General features: G+C 38.8%; 3 protein-coding genes across 3 annotated transcripts; 2 read left to right on the top strand and 1 right to left on the bottom strand.

Moving 5' to 3' along the window:
- The first annotated feature begins 1408 nt into the window (after positions 1 to 1408).
- oaz1a (ornithine decarboxylase antizyme 1a) lies at positions 1409 to 6092 on the top strand. The gene is given in 6 exon segments (XM_048183024.1): positions 1409 to 1596; positions 3470 to 3515; positions 3517 to 3603; positions 4980 to 5155; positions 5253 to 5338; positions 5429 to 6092. Coding segments are annotated over 6 exon segments (645 nt in total). The 5' UTR covers positions 1409 to 1477; the 3' UTR covers positions 5560 to 6092.
- On the bottom strand, positions 5964 to 16051 carry peak3 (PEAK family member 3). Its single transcript, XM_048183022.1, has 5 exons — positions 15752 to 16051; positions 9533 to 11603; positions 9209 to 9360; positions 8280 to 8791; positions 5964 to 7858 (listed from the first exon to the last, which is right to left on the bottom strand). Exons 2-5 carry the CDS (start codon positions 9610 to 9612, stop codon positions 6794 to 6796), a joined length of 1809 nt encoding a protein of 602 aa, XP_048038979.1. The 5' UTR covers positions 9613 to 11603; positions 15752 to 16051; the 3' UTR covers positions 5964 to 6793.
- Positions 16052 to 16607: 556 nt separating this feature from the next.
- org (oogenesis-related gene) lies at positions 16608 to 18732 on the top strand. The gene is given in 7 exon segments (XM_048183026.1): positions 16608 to 16803; positions 16912 to 16992; positions 17794 to 18022; positions 18095 to 18169; positions 18172 to 18248; positions 18319 to 18423; positions 18513 to 18732. Coding segments are annotated over 7 exon segments (642 nt in total). The 5' UTR covers positions 16608 to 16749; the 3' UTR covers positions 18534 to 18732.
- Positions 18733 to 21934: the final 3202 nt, after the last annotated feature.

The following is a 21934-nucleotide window of genomic DNA, read 5'->3' as shown; positions in this document are numbered from 1 at the left end:
AATATATTGTAAAATTGTATTTATTCCAAAGCTGTATTTTCAGCATTTCAGCACATGATTCTTCAGAAATCATTCTAATATGCTGATTTGTTGCTCAAGAAACATTTCTTATCATTATCAATGTTGGAAACACTTTTTGTGTGGAAACCATGGCACGTTTTTTCAGGATTCTGTGATGAACAGATTCATTTATTTTGTAACCTTATAAATGTCTTTTCTGTCACTTTTGATCAATGTAATGCGTTCTTGCTGTATAAAAGTAGGCTATATTAATTAACCCTAAACGTTTGAACGCTAGTAGCCGTGAAATAAGCAGGATAATATACAGTCAATCGTTAATTATGACAAAAATAAACCTTTTCAGGATGATACAAGACACCTCAGGCGCTGAGGGTTTATGTGCGATAATAATTCACTCGCTGGACATTTACATGCACACATTCGACAACTCACCTTGTACTATCTCAACCCCTGAGCTGACCACCACGATGACCATGGCCACTAATATACAGCGGTTCAGAGTGAAGCCTTTCCATGGATTTTCCACCTTACTCAAGGATTCCACAGGAAATATGCGCCTATATTTCACTGTCGAATGGAGTAACACAGAAATGGAGTGTGACACTCTTAATACAGTGAATAAGACAACGAAAATCTGGCATTCAAATCTTGCAGATTTTTAATTCTCAACAAAGACCCCACTGTAAATTTGCACATGCAATTGTCAGGGATACATACTTGCTCTGAAGATCCTTTCTGGAAGTTTCCGTAGACTTGAAAATTGAATCAAAGTTTTAAACGCAAATAATTCAAGCAAAACAACTACATTAGTGATAGTTCGTAGTTAAAAGCCTCAGTTCTTCCCAGGCAGGCAAAGCATGAGTGCACGCAAAAAGTGATGTGTCTCAAGTTCTTCCGAGCCCTGATGGACAGCCACAGCTGAGACTTCTTTATTAAAAATACAAGCATGTGGTTTTGCATGGCCTATTTGCAATCTTGAATCGAATGCTGGTATTATTAATGCTCATATAACGTTACATATAAACGACCTCAAGAAATAATTTTCCCAGTAACATTACTCTTATTTTTAGTTAAATAATTCATTCAATTATATAAATTATAATGAATCTTAAAAATAGTACATCTTTAGCAATGCTAATCATGTAGTAACAATGAGAACTGTAGACCCTCTCCAGATTATGTAAGAAACTTATATTCTATAACTATCCTTATCTAGTTTTTGCATACAGCACAAATGTGTATTTGCAAACCAGACAGTTATCGCGAATATTTTTTTAACTACATGCTATTTTAATTTGTTTATTTCCAGTCAGGGCATATTTGTTTGTTAAAACGCATGACGTAACGCGGAAGCCACGCCCATTCGTGTTCCGAGTATAATTACTCCGGGCCTACAACCATTATCACATTCAGTCGGAGCACGGACAGAGAAGAACTGGGCCTTGACGTTGGCCGGATGGTTAAATCCAACCTCCAGACGATCCTGAATAGCCACTGTTTTGTCAGAGAAAAAGAGAGCAATATATCCAAGATGCCAGTGATCGAAATGACCCGTAATAAACCCGAGAATGAAAGGTAATGTGGAACTTTTATGTAGATCGCTCGCGGCCTTGTTTTAGCAGTAGAGCCTAGCGAGCTTTAAATTGTATGACGAAATACAATGTAATGTATGTACCCCTTCTTGTTTTCGCTTGTAGAGTGAGACTTAAATCTATCCACCTGTCAGAACTGTCTTAATAAAGTTATTTCTGAAAGAATTATATGTTAAAAATCACGTGAGAAAGCCTCAATTCAGATGGGATCGTGTTGTCAGTCACGGACTAGAATGATTGACAGGCCCGTTGCCAGGTAACAGGTTTTTGTCGTGTTCGTTGACTATTCGAGAAACTTCCAAATCATCCATTCAAACTGTCATTATTGCTATCGTCTGTTTAAATCGATTTAGATGTATCTGTTTAAATGGCTTTAGATGTATATGTTGTCTCAGTTTGTTTTTGAGCCAATCACGGGCCATTTAAACCTTATTATATAACATAATAACATGATATTATTTATTTTATAATTTTATTTTATAGACTTACACCAGTTTATCGCGTTTAATCAGGTGTCGCACAGCTCAACAAGTGATTGACGGGTAGGTGTTCACGAGGTGGCTAACGTTAAAATGCTAACTGGCAAAGCGAAAACAGTCAGCACTTGTGTCGCTGCTAAGAGGTTGTTATATGAATAATATATTGAGTAAGAGTTTTAGTTTTCATTTAAACGAGAAACATTACATAAAATGTCCTTTTAAACCGTTTTGAAGCGAATTGTAACGTTAATGTGCTAAGCGCTAAACGTCGCCTCGCCCATCTCCCCTTGTTTGTTCCTTTATCATGCGTCGTTGTTGGACTGAGTGGAGTACCATGATGTTTTTTAAAAGCATTAAATAATTCAGAAGATTGATTACACAATTAAGTTTACATTTAATGTATTATTTAACGATAATTTGATTTTAAAACTGCCCAATGAATCCTAACGTTCACTAAAGTTTAATATGAAATAAATCTTGTGTAGTTTTATATGATCTTATTACATTATCCTCAAATAATAGCAGCTATCAATGGGGAAATGTTGCTTAGTGTTTCTGAAAATTAGATTTTCTGCTTTGTGATTTTGAGATCTAGGCATGTCTGAACTTGCATAGGAGCATCTAGGGTTTTTGTAACAAGTTACTACATCCTTTATCCTTTTTGGTGAGAAGTTGCCCACCATATTATCCATTTATGACTGTAATGCAGTGACGCCTCACATCCAGGCTTAAAAATATGGGCGGATGTTTTAGCTTCCTGTATTTTTGTCTATCTCCACGAAAGCTTTCATCAAAGGTTTCCTGGTCTTTCAGTAACCCCTTTTACTCAGTCGGTGTTCATTCACCTGCTACAGGCTGTTGTGTAACCTTTCCCTCATGACCCAGCATCTCTAACAGGCTCTCTACGTCCCGTGTGAATGTAGAGCCCGGTACTGTAAGGGAGTCTGGCTTCAGGGATTAGGCCATCTTCAGTGGGACACACTAAAGTTTGGAGCTAATGTAAGCTCCACCCATTTGCTCTGCAGTGAGCACCTTCTCAAAAAAAGTGCTTGTCTTGCAGAAAGTTAAACAGGTTTTATTTTGTTAACAAAAGGAAAAGGATTAAAGGAAGCATGCTTCTCTTCCTCAACTGGACAGCTATTGTCTCTCTGCATTTATATATACAACAACAAAAAAACAACATTTTATCAATTTGTTACCATTCCCAGGGTATGGAACCTTTAGCGTTGGCGTCATACTCTACCAGTTGAGCTACTGGAAATTACAGAGTCTGACGTTCATTATAATTTATACCCTTAGGTAAAACGGATAACGTTACATGCTGATGACATGCTGTCTGAGTATTAACAAGTATGTTGTTGTGTTTACTGGTTACAGTTCCCATCGCTGCAGTAACCCGTGTCCGGGGCCTCTGTGGTGTTCCTGATGTCCCTCTCCCACCCCTGAAGATCCCAGGTGGGCGAGGGAATGATCAGCGGGATCACAGTCTTTCAGCTAAGCTATTCTATTCGGTGAGTGCAGAGGTTTGGTCACATTTCACATCACAAGAAAGTGAATGTGTGTGAAATAAAATAAATTTGAAAATGAATAAATGATACTATGAATACAGGAATTAAAAAAAAAAACTTCTTTTTGTTTTAAGTTTAATATATTTCAACTTTTTTTTTTTTTTTTTTTTTCCTGTTGAGTGTTCTCATTGTCTAATTCTATACATTATAAAGGCCCGTCCACACCAAGAATGACAACTATAATGATAACGATGAAGATATAGTTCTAAAAATCATTGTGACTATAAAAGAATAGCAGAGTCCACACCTATAACGTTAATGGCACAGAGAAATTATATCATTGTAATCATTTTCAGAACCATTTTTTTTTTTCCAGCTGATGAACAGTAAAAAACAATGACAGCCAATCAGAATTCATTCTGCTTTAAAGTATTAAAGTAAAGTTAAAGTAAAGCTTGAGTATTTAAAGGGATAGTTCACCCAAAAATGAAAATTTGATGCTTCTCTGCTTACCCCCAACGCATCCAAGATGTAGGTGGCTTTGTTTCTTCAGTAGAACACAAATGATGATTTTTAACTCCAACCGTTGCCGCCTGTCAGTCAAATAATGCGTGTGAATGGGAACTCTATCAATAAGAATAAAAAAAACACGACAGACAAATCCAAATGAAACCCTGCGGCTCGTGACGGCACATTCACTTAGTGAGGTCTGATCGTGCTCTGACAATGGAAGTGATGCCTTGCCCTTATACTTCAATGAGCGCGAGACATCACTGCCATTGTCAGAGTGTGATCAGACCTCACTAAGCGAATGCTGTATGCAGTTGGACATAGTGGTGTTTTAGAGGTAAAAAATGATAAAAATAAGTTCCCATTCACACGCATTATTTGACTGACAGACGGCAACAGTTGGAGTTAAAAATCATTTGTGTTCTACTGAAGAAACAAAGTCACCTACATCTTGGATGCGCTGGGGGTAAGCAGATAAACATAAAATTTTCATTTTTGGGTGAACTATCCCTTTAAAGCACCAAGCGACAACTACAGCGTCTGCTTGGAATAATGTGGATGCAAATATAGTTATCTTCATAGTTATGTCATTCTTGGTGTGAACGGGCCTTAAGTCTTTAGAATGTATTCTGCTTGAAGATAGTTTGCATGATGTTTGCTGTTAGTTATCTCACTGTGCAAGGGTCATATCTTATCTACATATTAATCTCATCAGCTATGGGAAGTGAGGTTGGACATTCCACCTTACCTGATTTGTCATGTTAATGATTTGAATGTCATCCATTGCTACAACTTGTTAAATGACTGTACAGCAGTCATTGTCCATGAGTGCATACGTGCATATAACTGTATTTGTGTCCTCTTTGCAGGATGCTCAGTTACTGGTTCTTGAGGAAGCCCCTACGTTGAACAGCCGTGTACGTTTTTTGCTTTTTGAGCGCCGCTGCTCTGTGAGCAAGCATGTAGTTTGGAGGGGGGCACTGAAGGGGGCAAACCTTTACATCGAAATCCCCACTGGTGTTCTCCCGGAAGGGAGCAAAGATAGGTTAGTAAAATTAACGTTATTTTGTGGTTTTTCTGTTCTCCCTAGTGAAAGTTAGTTATTTTTGGCTCAAACTGGTTGTTCAATTCTTTTGCAACAGTTTTTCACTCTTGCTGGAGTTTGCAGAAGAGAAGTTACAGGTTGATCACGTTTTCATCTGCTTCCATAAGAGCCGAGATGACAGAGGTAAGGCTTATGGCTTTTCTCTCCCTTCATGCCTTTTTGTTCAGAGTTAGTTCAGCCTATTTTTAACCTCCTTTCTGCTACCATCTCCAGCATCGCTGCTGAGGACATTCAGTTTCATGGGCTTTGAGATTGTGAGACCAGGTCATCCCCTCGTCCCAACCCGCCCCGACGCTTTCTTCATGGCTTACAGCATCGAAAGAGACACCGATAGTGATGAATAAAGCTTATCAATCACATTTTGCTTCTAATAACTATGCTGTATCTCACCCAACATGGTCACCATTAAAAGAAACATAGTATGAATGTCAAATTGTTTTTTTTTTTTTTTTTTTTTTTTTTTTTTTCCCCACCTGTTAATTACTACGTTGTAGTTTCTGTAAGGGTTGTGCTGTATTCAGTCGTATTTGCACTAGTGTAAACCAAATTTCTACAGTGACCATTAGTTTCTAAGCCATTACTACTGGGCTTCACTTCCAGTGTAATTGGATTCTTTGCTGATTCCCCTTTACCCATTCCCACACATGATCATTTTTAGAGCATAATATTTATGGATAAGATCTCTCATGCAACAGTGTATGAACCATAGATTCATGGTTTTCTTTGCTGATATGTTGATTTTCTTTTTACCGTTGGCTTCAAGTTGTGTTTTCTTTCTTGATGTGTGCATGAATTTGAGTTTTTAGTTATGGCCTCAATAGGATCTGTCTGCATGTTTGCTACAGTGTGCAAAATAAAAAATGCTCACCCTACACCATTCACTTGGTTTTGCTACCTCTTTTCATTTCCACATGCATTATGTAAATTATTAGACCATGTCTCACTGGGTTTTTCAGAACACTTTATTGTCCTTTTAACCCCTGATGTTTTGTAATGCTCATTTTTTTTCCAAGTATTGTTAATAAGTAAACTCCACAAGGTCAACTTCCAACAATAAGCTGATTTTGTAATAATACATCATATGTTGGAGAGGCCTTTACTGTACATTGGAATAATCTGACACGCGTGAATATGATAAAATAGTTTAATATGTAACAAGTGTTGTACATGTTGATTTGATAGCAAGAAAAACCAGGAAAAAATGGGGGCGAGGGGGGGAAATATTGTGGCCACAAATTAAGAATTGGTCCCTGAATTTTAGTTAATGTCTCTCAAAGATTTACCTAAAAGAAGGGAACTAAATAATCAAATGTGGCCCCAATTTAACTAAAAGATGGGAACAGATGCTTCATGGCCAAGATACCTATTTTTTTTTTTTCTGCATGTCATGTGTGGGGCTCTGTACATATTTTTTTATGATAGGAAGTATACAGCAGAACATGAATATGAATTACAAATATGCTACAAGGTGATCTGTTTTTAGGTTTTAAAAACTACATTTAGGTTTTATAGCTACCTTAGTCTACAGCTATATCTAAGGCATACCAACTGACAAATGTTAACGTTTCTATTTTTATGTTAAGCAGGTCTAATAAAGTCATGAAGGCCCATGCGTTCAGTTATGCTACGCATAGTCTTGGGGTCAGTAAGGGATAGATATTGCAGGCAGAGATAGTCTTCCCAGTCCAAGCCATACTGATCCTGAAAGAGTCCTTTCTCTGCAAGCTTGAGGACTAAAAGAGATTGCTTAAGTAGCAGCCAATTAGAAAACACAGAGCTCTCAAGTTGGTTCTGCTGAAAAAGTCCCTGTCGTGGACCCCAAAGCAAGGCCTTGAGGACACCTGCCACATCGGCCAATAGTAGCCCGGGTTTCTCAGATGTAAGCTGGGTGACCAGCCACAGCAAACCTGGAGCATAGGGAGTGTCTTGTGGCAACTTCCACACAGATGAGCAATCTTCAGTGAGATGTAGGCAGTACCTCAACAAATTCCCCAACTGGAACTCTTGGGATGCTGCTTCTTGAAAAACTTCATCCTCGAAATGGCTTTGCAGAACCAAACGAGGGGTGCCCCATTTTTCCCATAAGGTTTGACAAATCTCACTTTTCGTCCCCTCGTTGTGTATTTGCTCTTTGGACACTGTGATCCCGGGTGTACATTTGGAAGTGTCCACGTCCCTTACCTTCTTCATTTCACTAGGGTATTCCCTAGTGCCAGCCACCTTACTCGTGATAGGCGGCCACACTAAAGTCACACTCTGTGGTTTCAGTTTCCTGTAAACTACTTTAAAATGTACCAGCTGCTGTAGTCCTTGTACCAACTGGAGGGCAAGAAGACAAAGCCTCCTCTCATAAACTTCAGGAAGGGTGGAGTGCAAAGAGTGTCCTTCCTCAACAAAATCCTCTAGTGTTCCCAATGGAAAGTCTCTTACCACTGTCACACTAAAACCTTTCTCCAGAAGATCAGCTACTGTTTGCTGTTGGCGTACTTCAGTGGTGTCCCCATGTGAAGGCTCTGAAGTTGTCTGAGCATGCTGTGAAGTAGAAGTTTGATCCGTAGCTGTGCAGTGTGGGAAATGGACCACTCTTTGCTCAATGTTAGGATGTGGCATGCATATATCTGATACCAAATCATCTCCGTGAACCTGATGAAACATTTAGGAGTCATCTTCACTACATTTTGTTTTATTCATTTAAGTTACATGCAACATGTAGGATTCTTTAAGTTCTGTTAGTCCTTTACCCAAAAACTGTTGCATTGTGACTAAATACTAAATCTACATAGCACATGTCAAACTGTTGATGCTGTTGCTCAACACCTGGCATGATGAAGGAAGTGTGGTTTGAGGGTTTTCTACTGCAAGGTTGCCTTATAAGGGTGCGCATTCTGCTTGTGGTTCAGGGGCTCGGCCTGGGAAGCATTAATGGCCTACTTACAGCTTTGGATTGAAAACCCTTTTGAACAAATACACAAACAATTGTGGATTGCTACAGTAACTAACTAGGTTCTACATATAATTTAGACTGATGTTCTCCTATTGTAATTGCAAGTGTTGATGCTCTTACCTTTGCTGAAAACAGTCTCCCAGGAACCTTTGAACAGCGCACCAAGTAGAAAGCATCCCTCTCAGGCCATTGCTGCTCACACAATATGAAGTCATTAGGCTGAGAAGTCTTTGCCATCTCCATTTCCTGTTCATTTGGGAAGATGCTCGATTCAATGTTTTGCAATGTGCTCTTGAGAAACTGAAGATAACACTCTTGAATACCCATGGAAACTTGCTCATGACTCTGGAAGCTTGCGAAGACTCTTTGAAGTTGCTCATCTGGTGTATCAAAGTTCACCTTGTGCAAGGACGGACCTTGATGTAGCTCATCTTGTACTTCTTCCTCTTGTAGTGTAAGTGTGCTCTGGAAAGGTGCTATCATGTATAATGGATTTTCATAGTTGTAGGCTCCTGTATGATCAGGGTAAGTTGGGTCCAGAGCCTCCACTGGGAGGGATAGGGTTCTCTTCAGACTCTTTTTGGGTACTGGAGGAGGATTTTGATCTGAGAAGAATCTTGTCTGGTGATTTTCTGAGTAACACAACAAGGTAAAAATTACTAGCAATAGCAATAGAGTACGCAAACTTCACACACACATGCATACTCAGATGTGGTGCATGTCATGTGTTATGGAACAGTAAAATTCTATGGAAACGGTCTCAGTTCCCACAGTACCGTGAGACAGACTCCGCGTGGTTTAGTTGTCTGTCTGGTGGCTTACTGTATTGGTTTCAGGTGTTACTTCCCTCAAAATACTTACGTATGCAAGAAATAAAGTGTTAAAAAACAACCAGAAATGAGGAAGGCTACGCATGTGAAACATTACAGACTCCAGTTCTCATTATACTAAGATCCTTATCACTTGCTGCAAAACTAACCTTTTTGTTTTAAACTTTACAAAAAACCCACCTGTTTTTCTAGACAATGCCAGACATTATAAGTGCTCACCGTAGCGATGATGTATTGGACAGTGGGCTGCATTGCAGTAGGTAGGAGTGAACACTTCAGCAAATGGAGACACAGGGGTCTGTGGTCCTGACAAAAGTAGATCTCCTACCTTCAGATCTAGATCATGGATGGAGCTCGAAGAAGACGTGCTCCTAACCATGTGCACATGTGAGCATACAGAGATACAGAAACAACAGAACAAGTTACTGGGCAAGACCTCCTTCATTTGTATTTTATTATACCGAGCAATGAGTAACTTTCGTGGTATGAGGTTTCCTGTATCATAGCTTGCATGTGTCAAGTCATAGCACTAGCATTTCTTACCTGCGCTGTTTGATGGGCAGTGCAGGTGGCGATGCCCCTCCTGACACCCCCAGGGGAGTGTGGACTGTTGCTTGATCCATTGTAGATTAGCGTGTGACAGTGTGACCGTCCGTCAATGTGCTTCACCCTCCTACAAATGTTAGTTCCTGTAGTTTTCTTCTAGTGCATTAGCACACACGCAGTTATCTGACTTACTCTCTCTGTCGCTCTCTCAGACATTGCCACAGCATATCTAGCATCTGAGGTTGGCAGCGGAAAAGCTGAGTGCATTTTGTGCACATCTGTTCACTGTACTTTCAAATAAGGACATTTTAAAATAAGGAACCAGATTTTGTACGCTCTAGATTAGTACCTCTTACAGTCACGGCATGGGATGACATGTTTATTTGCACTTTGCTTATGCACTGAGCTAAATTTGTGTCAAACATGAATCTAATTTTTTTTCATCTTACTGAGCATTTTTATAAATTGGACAAATATTTTATAATTTTGATTTTTTTTTGTGTGTGTGTGATTTCTACAGAACATGAAACTAAGCAGCTTAAAGCACACCAGTTACAAACTCCTCGCAACAATGAAGTTGGAAAGTGCTTGGAGACAAACACTTTGCAAGATACCACTGATAGATCTGTTATCATACACTGTCATCTTTCAGTCACTAGAGGATGCTGTTGTTCCTTTATACATAATAAGCAACCAGTGACTTGAGACATAGGCCCTGTCCCAAATGGCACTCTAAACACTCGCTGTCTTCCTACGAGTCCACACTTTCATGACATAATGCCACTTTGGTTGTCGGGAAGAAGTTTGCTGCAGAGCTCGCACCAGTGCGGTCTCAGCAAAAGTGTGCATCGAGGGCACATATCGACCCCAAAGTGAGCACCCTTCTGAAACCTAAAATGAAAAATGGGACACCCTACGGTCGCGTGGACTTCACGATCACCATTGTAAGTCCACAAGACTGTAAGTGCATATGAAGTGTGCCATTTGGGACAAGGCCATAGGCTGCATCCGAAATCGCATACTTCCGTACTATGCAGTAGGTGGCAAAAGAAGTTATTTACAGGACTAAAAGAGTAGGCAAAAAGTACCCGGATGACCTACTACTTCCTGCGAGATTTTAAGTGTGCATACAATGGACACGTTACTATCCCATTCAAACAAATGGCGGGTATTAATGTCAAACCCTGGTCACATGATAATGACAACATGGCAAACGCAGTATGTATGGATTACATTCATTCTACTCACATTCATTCTATATAGAACATGCGTTTTTAGCGGTCACAAACTAATTACCTATTCAAAATAACTACCTACTCGAGAGAGTATGTGGTTTCGGATGAAGCCCTTGTGTGCCTGATTTTGGAATGGGCCTAATAAAGACTGCATTCAGTTCAGTTAAACTGAGCTTCAGATAACTCAGTTCAGTTGAACTGCACCTTTTACACAGCACTTTTAACAATGCACAGTATCACAAAGCAGCTTTACAAGTGGCAAAAGCAGGAACGAAAACCTCCCAGAGTCTAATAAAAACTTAGTAGGAACCAAAACCCAACCCAGAAGGTAAAGCCAGATAAAAAGTTGTCAAGTTAAGTGAGTCTATTCAAAATTAGATGCCATGCATTCTGAAAACATTTTCTTTTTAGTAAAACCACATATATCGCTAATATTTCATTATATTATTATAGTAGTTGTATTAATAGTGCAGATTTTTTTGGTGGAAATGCTCTTAAAAGTATAAAATGGGGAAATAATTTACCTGTTTATTCAGTTAAAGTATACATAGTTTTACCATGTGCACTAATTGCATGCATAAGATGTCCTGAATGAAAGTTTTTATGTTCAGATGTGATATGTTTAAATTTAAAAAAAAATAAACAATGTATTAAACAGACCTTTAGGTGGCGCTGGATCGTTCAGCAAAAATAACAAATATACATATCAACAAGAAAAGTGTTGTCAGACTTAATTTAAAAAGCTCAAGGCATGTTGTTCAAGAGGAACATTCCCTATTTAAGGCCTCCATTCGAACTTACCTCTGTGATCAGTCTGTAGTGGCTTCATGGTTCTGGAGATACAGAGAGTGAGAGTGAGTCAGAGACGGCTTATTTTCTCCCTTTTTGTCCTCATTATGTATAGCTGAATCTGGCTCAGAGTACTTGAAAACACCCATAGAAGATCTATGACTAAACAGATTGCATAGATTTCCTTAAAAGGTGAAAACAGTTACGAATTACTAGCTGTGATGACACAAGAAGCACAGTTGACAAAGGGGTCAAATTTAAGTTGCCAAAAACAATATTGCGAAATAAAAAGGTGTTTTTTTAAGGGTTTTTATTTCCCATATTTTTTTACTAAATTTTTGCTCGCACAAAATGGGCTTTTTTCTCAATAATGGAAAAGATTTAAAACTATGATAAAAAGAAAATATAAATTATAGTACAATCAACTTTATCATGCAATAGCGCAATGTAAGCATTGCTTCAATGCAATTTATGTATTAAATTTTTAAAACCAAACTGTTGCAGATCAGTCTACTCTACTCTTGCTATCATAAAAAGTCTAATAGAATGCAGATGTAGGATTTGCATGTTTTGATACACAAACCGAGCATTTCTTACAAGTCCTTCATGTCCATGAAGTGCAGATCAAAAGATAAATTGCCCAGTTCTAATTTAATACATGAGTGCAGGGAAGAAGCTCTCATCAAAATAAAAAAGAAGGAAAGAAAGCGAGGGTGAGGAGGGGACAATAACAACACAAGCACTGAAGAGACCCTGAAGTGGATCATCATTAAGCTCATATGCTGCCCTCAGTAAAGAGACTCTTCATATGCTGTGAGTGCTGGGGCTTCCTTTTTTCACAGATTTTGCCAAAGATTTACGTCAGTAGCCTTGTCATGTAAGGCAAGGCGAGGCAAGTTTATTTATATATCACATTTCATACACAATGGTAATTCAAAGTGCTTTACATAGAAAAGGAATTAAAATAATCATAATCCCAACAGATGCATAAGAAATAAAAATATCAGGCATAAGAAATAAAAGTAAAAATCATATTTAACTATATGCTACAATACTATTCATGACTACATGAATCATTAAATTTATGAAGTCAGTCAATGCTGACAAAATTCAAGGAACTTATGAACTCATAATAGTATTTATATATACACCGATCAGGCATAACATTATAACCACCTTCCTAATATTGTGTTGGTCCCTCTTTTGCTGCCAAAACAGCCCTGACCCATCGAGGCATGGACTCCACTAGACCCCTGAAGGTGTGCTGTGGAATCTGGCACCAAGATGTTAGCAGCAGATCCTTTAAATCCTGTAAGTTGTGAGGTGGGGCCTCCATGGATCGCACTTGTTTGTTCAGCACATCCCACAGATGCTGGATTGGATTGAGATCTGGGGAATTTGGAGGCCAGATCAACACCTCAAACTCATTGTTGTGCTCATCAAACCATTCCTGAATCATTTTTGCTTTGTGTCAGGGCGCATTATCCTGCTGAAAGAGGCCACAGACACCAGAGAATACTGTTTCCATGAAAGGGTGTACGTGGTCTGCAACAATGCTTAGGTAGGTGGTACGTGTCAAAGTAACATCCACATGGATGGCAGGACCCAAGGTTTCTCAGCAGAACATTGCCCAAAGCATCACACTGCCTCCGCCGGCTTGCCTTCTTCCCATAGTGCATCCTGGTGCCATGTGTTCCCCAGGTAAGCGACGCACACACACCCGGCCATCCATGTGATGTAAAAGAAAACATGTTTCATCAGACCAGGCCACCTTCGTCTATTGCTCTGTGGTCCAGTTCTGATGCTCATGTTGGCGCTTTTGGTGGTGGACAGGGGTCAGCATGGGCACCCTGACTGTTCCGCGGCTATGCAGCCCCATACGCAACAAACTGCGATGCACTGTGTATTCTGACACCTTTCTATCAGGACCAGCATTTACTTCTTGAGCATTTTGAGCTATAGTAGCTCGTCTGTTGGATCGGACCACACGGGCCAGTCTTCGCTCCCCACGTGCATCAATAAGCATTGGCCGCCCCTGACCCTGTCGCCGGTTCACCACTGTTTCTTCCTTGGACCACGTTTGGACACTAGCCATCACAATTTGGCACTTGTCAAACTCACTCAAATCCTTACGCTTGCCCATTTTTCCTGCTTCTAACACAACAACTTTGAGGACAAAATGTTTACTTGCTGCCTAATATATCCCACCCACTAACAGGTGCCATGAAAACTCTTGAACAAGAAGATGATGTGCAAGTTTTTCTTATTTTGTTTAAAGATCATATTTTTTCATTTAGTACTTCCTTTTGGAGGCTACAGAAGATGCTTACATGTTTCCATGAAGCCAAAAAAGTTCAATTTATCCTATTCATTAAATTCAAAAAGTTCTCACCCCCCTTAATGCATCGTGTTTCCTTCTGGAGCATCAGTGAATGTTTGAACCTTTTTTAATAGTTGTGTTTGGGTCCCTCAAACATCCTCAGTTTGAAAAGATGGATCGCAAAATCATACAGTCATTGTTGGAAAGGGTCCAAATATGCAAAAGATGCTGGAAAATCTGCAGGACCTGGAGGATTTTTCTGAAGAACAGAGCTTAGTTTAACTGTTCAGGACAAACAAGAGACTCATGAACAACCATCACAAAACAAATAAACAGTCGTGGATCATCCAGGTAATGACACACAATATTGAGAATCAAGGGAATGTAAACTTTTGAACAGGGTCATTTTTATAAATTCAGCTATTTTTTTTGTCTTGTGGACATTATGTAAACCTCTTTTATGTGAAATAGTTTATTCAGGACAGTACTAAATAAAAAATAACATGCAATTTTCATGATCCTTCTTATTTTGTTAAAATTATTCTTATGTAAATGCAGTGGCTGGAAAAAGTGTTTGGACTCTCAAGTCACACTTGTATGTATAAGTTTATATTGCATTAGACACAAAATATAAAATTATGCTATATATTTATTTTCTCAGCCTTTTTTTCTTTTTATAGGTTTTATAGGATTTTTTGGGTCACTGTGTATATGAAGACTGATGCTTTTGAAACCATTTGTATTTTCAAAAACCTTTATTTTCATCGTAAGGTCATGAATAACATCTATCTGAACATGAGGAATTCATGCATAAAATAAAATTCTCACACAACAACAAGCATCAGCATCAAAAACATCATTTACTTTATTGTTCATTTACAATAGAAGGTGCTTGATTGTCATGATATTGTTCATTTGTGGTTTAAATTGAAGTCGAAAGACTTTCTTTCTTGTTTTCGAAGAATTCCCCAAAGGTTTCGCTTGCTTTTGCTGACCGGTGCTTGTTTTACTGACTCACAGTTCTGAGCCAGTTGCTTCTGGATCTCGATTCCTGTAACGCTGTGGCTTCTGAAGAAACGATGAGCGACTGAAGACTGATGTGGAGGGGTGCTGGCATGTGTCTGAATGGGGGATGTCTTGACAATGATGCTTCTTTTCGTTTCCAGCTTAGGGTGCCTAGATGTGTTGACCTCTTCATCGTGACCCCAACGCCTATGTCCCTGGGAGAAGAGCGCCTCTTCGTTGGCCATTTGTGGGCTTCTGCTCAGAGTTACAAAGCCGTATGGGGTGGTGACCTTGGGAAGGTGAGGTAAGGAGAGAGCCGCTTGGCTAGCAGGATCAGAGCAATGTTTGAGATCTGAGAGAGCTTTTCTTCCAGGTACAGGAGATACACCGAACCCAGAGGATGATGATGAGGACGACACTGATGAAGAAAGAGAAAGCTGGGCATGATAGGATCCGCTAATGTCTTCATTGCTCCCCCAGTCCATCTCTTCTTCACCCTGTCGTTCTTTCTCATTCGCTCTGGATCTATAGCCATCCTCCAGGGCGAGTTTTGGAATGGTGAATTGTGGGATACTGTCCGGGGTCACGACGATACTGCGTATACTGTCTTTACTCCCGCGGTTTTCTAACCCCAGCGAACTTCCGAACGAACAACTTCTCGCGGTGGCCCATTTGAGCGCGAGTATTCCCGCGGAGCTGTGCCTGCGCGCGAACGGGAATCCCGCGCTTTCTGACTCGCTGTCGGCACTCGTCCCCGTGCAGTTTCCAACACTGATGGTGCGCGTCACCGTCATGTTCTTGTGCGTTGCTGCCATGCTGTGCTCTGTCTCACTATATATAAAAATAGTCAAGTATACTGTTTATTACCTGTTTGTGGAAAGTTGTGACTGAAAGAGCATCCTCAGAGATTTATAGTCCTCCAGACCCTTCAAATCTGCCCCACTCTGTTTGTTTCAGACGTGCGTAAATGTGACGAGGGTGCCGTGTGCGGAAACATGCCCAAATGAGGATCTCTCCCGCCTGACTGGTCTCCTCCGTGACGCTGATGACAGAAACAAATCCTCACGAAAATGTAATTTGGTAACCATAGTTACTGTAATTAATAGTATGAATCTGATGTATTTTTGAAACACAATTAAAAACAACATGGTTGAAAGTTTATGAAAACTCTTTGAAAAGAGATACATTTCATTTGTTTAATATATGGATAGATACTATAATTTATAATAGCTATAATAATGCCATTGCAACTAGTATTATTGCAGAGTAACTTACTTTGATGAATACTATGGTAACAATAATTATATTTATGTGCATTGTATTTGTACTTCAAGGTACTTCAAATAATACAATGGAATATTGTTAGTGCACAGAACAACAGGATCTGTATAAATGTACAAGGATATATTAATAATAATATTTTTTATGATTTCTTGCTCCACAATCATTGTGAGGCAATTTATAGGTAGGCTACACTGGAATTAATTAATTAATTTAAACGAAACTGGAAATGTAACTTATATTTTTTTATATTTCATTAAAAATTAATAAATCTTATAGTCTATTTATATTATATTATTAATTTATATTATTTAAATGTTCATATTTTCATGCTCATATCTTTGTCGGGCTTTTTTATTTAGGCTATTTATTTATTTTTACCAAGATTTTCCCATACTATATAGTAGCCTAATATATACTGCGCAGCATGCAGTACGCTAGGATTTCAAAGTCTCCACGCATGCGGACACGCGCACAAACCGCGGTGGGCTCACCTGTTTTAATTAGCACGTGCATGGCTGCTTGTAAATTGGCGGGGAATCGCTTTTAGACAGTCGGTGGATTCATTCAGAGAGAACATCGAGATGACTAACCAGTGCAACTACACAGTTGAGTCTGAAAACACTGAGGGCCAAGAGGCAAGTTTACTCGATTTCATTTCCCTCACTAGACAGTGTTTATTGTTCACACGAAACGTTCAAGACAAAAATGAGCGTTTGTAAAAATAACATTGCTGTTCTCAACAGAAGAAAGCTGTGGCGAAGAGAGGTGGAGTCGTTTCAGCCATCCTCTGTCGGATTTCACAGTTTTGGCCAGTCAGTTTGACTGTAAGTCTTAAGTGCAAGTCAACTAACTGTGGTAAATAAGTGATTACAAGCTGTACCCTGGTACTGAGTACCAGTTTGTTTAGTGGTCTATTTAGTCATTTAAAAAGTCAGTCTATAAACAAAAGACCTCAATTACTATTTTATATATAAATTTTTATATATTGCTGGAAAAAAAACAACAACAACTAGTTGATCTGCTAGTATCAATGTACACTTCAGGTGTCTAGGCTGGGACACCAGCTAAACTGAGTACCTGGCCTGGCCAAGAACACCATAAACTAACTGAGACCAAATCAGTTTAAGCTGGATTTACTTATTTTTATTTTCATTTATTTGGGTAAGTTTGTTTCCTTGACTGTGGTAATGATTTATAAGCTGTATCCTGGCACTGGATAACCGTTAGGTTTGGTTAGTAGTCTGTATACTCATTTAAAAATCAGACTAAATAACAAACAACCTCAAACACTGGCATTATTTGCCAACACAGCTGCTAAGAAAACCTAAAACTAGCCTAAGCTGGTCTGTTGTTCTCAGTGGACAATTTTTGGGTGGCCATGCTAGAAAACTAGCTAAACCATTGAGCACCACACTGGCCAAGACAACAAACCTGTTTAGGCTGGATTCATTTGTTTAATTTTTTTATTATTTTTTTTAAATTTGCGTGTTATATAAAGTAGTAGTCAACAACTATCTTTAAGGTTTTCATTTGTGGTTCTTGCTTTTAACTTTTGATCTGTTTTGAAATAATACTGTAACTCGAGTTAGATATTTTCTCTTTGATCCTGCATGCCTTTTCTTAAGATGCGGGCTTTCCGTGGCTTGTGGTGGCTGTTTGGGTTCTCCACGCCAGTGAAGGCCATCTCTCCAGCTGTTGATGAAAAAGGTGGCTCCCCTAAAGACAGACCATGCAGAACAGTCCGCAAGCGTCTCCACAGGGCCACGCGGCTACTGTTGGCAATCCTGCCCCGGCGCATCCAGAGCGCTCTGGGATATCCGGTCTGCACCAGTATTGGCTGTGCTGTGTCCCCTGGTAAGCTACTTCAGATAAAAAACACTTTCAGATATGAGACTTGAAGTGCAGCAGAGGTTATTTCTGTGTTAGAGGTGCGTTGTTCCCCTACCAAGCCTTGTGGAAAAGGCAGCAAGAGAAAGCAGGATGACCTGGATGAGGAAGAGGAGTAGAGCAGCAGTCCTGGGTGGAGGCGCTCAATCAGGAACTGGCCGAGGAAGACCACGTAGCTGATCCAGATTATGAGGTTTGTGTTTTTTCCTGTTGGTATATATCTTGTCACTGCCAAATTTTGGGATACTAATCTTCTCCTGCAGCCCGGTGTAGTTGAGACAGACAGTGAGGAATACCGGTCACACAATGACACAGAGAGTGACTTGGAAATAGAGAAGGGTGTCGTGGTCATCAAAGACTTGGAGACGGTACAGTTCTCCTCGCTCCTCACCACCTTTTTGCTGTTTTTAATTTTTCTGAACTCTATATTCCAAGTCACCTGTGCTTCTTGTTTCAGGTAGTTCCTCCTGAGGCCTAATGATGGCAGTGTGTACTAAAACTAGTATGCAAATCAAGAATATTGAAACAGTTGCAGAATGTTCATTGTTTGTTCTCTGGCTTTCTTTTTTTGATGTACTCATTTAATGGCTTTCCAATATGCTGCTTGTGTTCAGTTAATTTTGTATGTTTTTGTTTTCAGTGTTAAATTTCCAAATAAAAGTATTTGTAGTACTACATCTAGTTTGTAGTTTGGTTTAAAGCGTAATACATGGTTTGCCCAGTGGGTGGCAGATGCTCACTTAGTTTGATTGTCTTGATATACCACCTATAATAAAGGTTTTTTTAAGTGAAGGTTAAATGAAATATGCAATAGGTATGATATAACTTTTTTAGTTTTTAAATACTACATACAACCCCCCCCCACCCCACACACTGTATGCACTTGTATATACTCCATATAAAAAATACATTTAAAATATTTACATAGGCAAAAAACATTTGAACTTTTTCCATAGAGAGAATAAATGTGCAATATTTAATTTTATATGTTCCATGCCAAAAATGTAAATATTCATGTGTGCATACAATGCATTTTTATATATTTTTTTTTTATTTATAACTTTTTTTTTTTTTTATATTCCATAAAGAAAATGTAAAATATTTACATTTATTTTGTATATATGCAATGTGTTTGTGTGTAATTTGTTTGTAAAATATATGCAATTTTTATATATAGACACACATAAAAATATTTATAAAATATGTATTTTATATATAGATATATTGAGAGAAATTATGCAACTTTATCACTTAATTTTAATTTAATTTTTATATGAATAGCCAGAATATGGGCTATTTGAATGTTTTGGACTGCATTACACTGAAAAAAAAAGCTGCTTTTTTTTTTTTTTTTTTTTTTTTTGCTGCACTTTTACATAAAACAGTTTTTAAAAAGTTAAAATAATCCATGTATTTTCCAGTTTTCTTTAAAATAAATTTTTTAAAGAACTGGAAATGCATGCATTATTTTTACTTTTTAAAAACCGTTTTATGTGGACTGGACACCATTTGTTGAATTAAATGTGCGATAGGATTTGTTTCAATCTGAAACTTATTTTCATGGGGTAATGCATATTTTGCGCACCATTTTTTGGATTTACTTTTCTGAAAATGGCCTCAATCTTTAAAGCATTAATTGAAAGATACCAGTTTTCCCAGAAGAAAGCAAGCTATTTTAAAAGGTGTTCTTAACTTCTTATTTGTGCATCCACATTTTCTATCCTTGCCTCCTTTCCTCTGGTCTCAGCTCCACCCCCTTTAGGATGAAAGGGAAAAAATTAGGGCAAAGGAATCAAAGGAAATCTTATTTGTATATTGGAATGTTCTTGACCACTTGAGGGTCACTTCAAAGCGTCATCAGCTGTGTTATGTTGTTAAAGTTTGGTTATTTAAGAAATTCATAATAAAGCGCAAAGCCCTGTTGAAATATGTGAAATGTATTGTTTATTAAAACTGCAAAAGTATAGCTTATATTAAATTTGTGACATGTGAAAGGGGGAGGAGAATTTATACTTGCACCATGTGTGCTTCCTCGCTCATAGCTCCTCTGGAAGCTTCCTCGTTCCTCGCCTTCTCGAGGTGCAATTAGAGAATTGAGATACGAGGAAACGAGGAAGCATCAATATAAGTGTTGGGAAGAACCCATTGTTCACTCCATACACCACCTACTATTTATTAGCCTTTCATCAGTGGTGAAGTTGGAAAACAAACTTACAACCACTTGAGTGTGACGTGAACGTGAGCGCTTGCTTCTGAAGGCACTACCACCTACACTGGTGCGCTTTTAGCTGAAGGTGAGAGCCATTCTTGTTTCTTGAGAAGAGGGGGTGGATTGTTGCCAAGGACTCTTAATGGCCCTCTGCACACCATGAAAACATTTTCCAGCTGTATATTGCAGAAACGCTTACCCTTCCCAAGTTCGCAAATGAGACAAGTACATTAAATTCAGTGGTGGTGCGGAAGTGCCTGTGTAAAAGAATGGAGCGAATCAGGCCAACCATCAAAACGATTCTTGTTTGTTGACCTAGCTAGGAGTTTTTCCCGTTGTTTTCTGACAACTATAAACAGGCGGTGAAGGAAAAACATAGTGAAATGTGATTGTTCTTGGAGGCTTTGAGAAGAACAGAGATTCTGAGAGGGTAAGAACAGGGAAAAGCCTTCAAAGTATACATCAGATCTATGGCCTGCTGGGATTTCTTAGCTGTCGGGCATTTTTTGAAGAGGAGACGGATGAGTCTTGGGAGAATCGGGTTTTTAGTGTGCCTGAAATAGAGCTTGTGCACCAGGAGCTCTTCTTATCCCCCACTTCTTGTTTTTTTTTTTTTTTTTTTTTTCCTTTAATGTAGATGTTGCTGTGTGTGAGTTCGAAGCTGATGCGATATGGTCTTATGTGGGGAGCGATGCCTTATTCTCGATTCACAAACGCCTTTTCCTTAAGCTATGCTTAGATGCCGACTTATTGACTGTAGATGCAATTTTATGGTGATATTTCATCCCTTTCATGCTCTCGGTTTCCATTTTTGTCCTCGGGTTAACCTCAGGCGGAGGTGGCAAGGTGTTGAGGTACATAAACGGCCTGCTGCGATTTGGCACACAAAACCGCTTTCCTCAGCACATTCTGACACTGCTCATTGTCACCTTCCTTGAATGACAACGCGTGTCGGCGAGAGCACTTTCATCCGACCTGAATGCTATTAACAGTTAGATTATCTTGTACTCCCTTGGCTTGTAATGTGATTCCATTTATTTTATATAGTGCTGTAAGTGCATTTTAATTAAATGAATTACATATGCAGTGTAATTAGCTCAGTTAATATTGCAGTATTTGTTGAGAGAATCCCACAAATAAGACATTACATTATTGTGGCAGACAAAAGCATTAGAAAAAGTGGCTTTAGAAGTTCAGTATTGTTCATTTTATTTCGGTTCAGTGAGCGTTAGCATACACAGCATCAGTGTTGGGTAAGGTACTCTAAAAAAGTAATTATTTGCTTGCTACTAATTACCTATTCAACAGTGTAATTAGATTACTAATTACTCTTTCTAAAATGTATTGCATTACTTATTACTAATTACTTTCTAAATATATCAACCTCGACCATTTCAACAACACAGGATAGACATGAAACTGCTCCTTTAATTCTTTCAAATAAATAATATAAGATTGCATAACTAATTCTTGAAATGACCAAAGTAGTTAAAGTCAGAAGATTACATTTTGATGTTGAAGGCTTAGTTCACCCAAAAATGAAATTTCTGTCATTAATTACTCACCCTCATGTTGTTCCACACCCGTAAGACCTTCGTTCATCTTCAGAACACAAATTAAGATGTTTTTGATAAAATCTGATGGCTCAGTGAGGTCTGCATTGACAGCAA

This window comes from Megalobrama amblycephala, linkage group LG2, assembly GCF_018812025.1.
Source record: "Megalobrama amblycephala isolate DHTTF-2021 linkage group LG2, ASM1881202v1, whole genome shotgun sequence".
NCBI lineage: Eukaryota > Metazoa > Chordata > Actinopteri > Cypriniformes > Xenocyprididae > Megalobrama > Megalobrama amblycephala.
Note: the sequence above shows the minus strand (reverse complement) of the source record. Positions and strands in the feature narration are given on the sequence as shown.